The sequence below is a fragment of the Aplysia californica genome, unplaced genomic scaffold, assembly GCF_000002075.1.
Source record: "Aplysia californica isolate F4 #8 unplaced genomic scaffold, AplCal3.0 scaffold02203, whole genome shotgun sequence".
NCBI classification, from domain to species: Eukaryota; Metazoa; Mollusca; class Gastropoda; order Aplysiida; family Aplysiidae; genus Aplysia; species Aplysia californica.
Genome location: NW_004799473.1, coordinates 18,571 through 19,894, shown reverse-complemented (window position 1 = coordinate 19,894; position 1,324 = coordinate 18,571). Strand labels below are relative to the sequence as shown.

The window sequence follows — 1,324 nt, the reverse complement described above, 5'->3', positions numbered from 1 at the left end:
CACACACACACACACACACACACACACACACATACTCATACAAACACACAAGTAAGCACAAACACACACACACATACTCATACAAACACACAAGTAAGCACAAACACACACATACATAAACACATACTCATACAAACACACAAGTAAGCACAAACACACACACACATAACACACAAGTAAGCACAAACACACACACACATAACACACAAGTAAGCACAAACACACACACACATAACACACAAGTAAGCACAAACACACACACACACACACACACAACACAAAACATCTGTGCACCTCCCTCTGACGATATCATGCTGTAAACATCAAGGAAACCCCACCGAGCTCTGTATCTTTTTCTATCCCACCAATAGACCAATAGCCCATCATGTTGTCAGTCAGTCAGTCAGTCAGTCAGTTCTACAATGTGACTGAGGCAACTGCGTTCTGTCCTCACTTTTGGACACACCAGTTTATCCCCTCCAGCAAACAGTAGTGAAGTAAGTCCTCACCAAATTGAAATCTTGTATCTCTAGAATTGTCACTGAAAGTCACAAACCTGCGGAAAAATGCAAGTTTCTTCACTTTGATTATATTGACGAGAGCCTGATTCCACCACACTGCCTCACATATTATATATTATTATAAAGTGAACCTTATGCCTGAGTTATGACCAGATACACTGCAATGGGACGGCTCAAAACTGCAAATAGATCACAGCTGAGAACGCTTAAAAAACATTTTTGTTTTCCTGTCAGTTAACTGACCAGTGAACCAAAGGTTGCCAGAACTTGACTTACTTGTGGCCAGCTGGACTCGGCTCCCGTCATCCTCACTGTCGGAAGTCAGCGACGTGGAGCAGGATTCTGAAGACAGCCATAAAACTGCATCAAACTCAAATATCACGGGAAGAAGTGAAACGAAAATCTAAAGCTAGGTCTAACTCTATAAACACACTTACACTTACTTTTCTGAAAGAATACTGAAATTCAGACAGGAAATACACCTATGTCAACACGAGAAAGTGAAAAGAGCTACGTAAATGTAGTCACCATTTTTTTCCTACAGTCGCAATTGTCTAAGAACGGCCACCCATTGAGGAGAAATGAGGGTGTCTTAGACAGGTGGCCATCTTGAACAGTGCCACTATCATGTGTATAAAACACACAGCCGTCGAAATGGGAAGTGGCTGTTTGTACAGGTGATTGTCGCGGCCGTAACGGGAAGTGGCTGTACAGGTGATTGTCGCGGCCGTAATGGGAAGTGGCTGTTTGTACAGGTGATTGTCGCGGCTGTAATAGGAAGTGGCTGTTTGTACAGGTGATTG

At 42.9% G+C, this 1,324-nt stretch overlaps 1 protein-coding gene across 1 annotated transcript in view; it reads right to left on the bottom strand.

Moving 5' to 3' along the window:
• Positions 1-797: 797 nt before the first annotated feature.
• Positions 798-1,324, bottom strand: part of LOC101847086 — a gene marked incomplete at its 3' end in the record, with an annotated part of 8,821 nt that continues 8,294 nt past the window's right edge. The window contains 1 exon segment of the mRNA XM_005113400.3: positions 798-863. Within this exon segment, the coding sequence (XP_005113457.2) occupies positions 798-863 (66 nt within the window).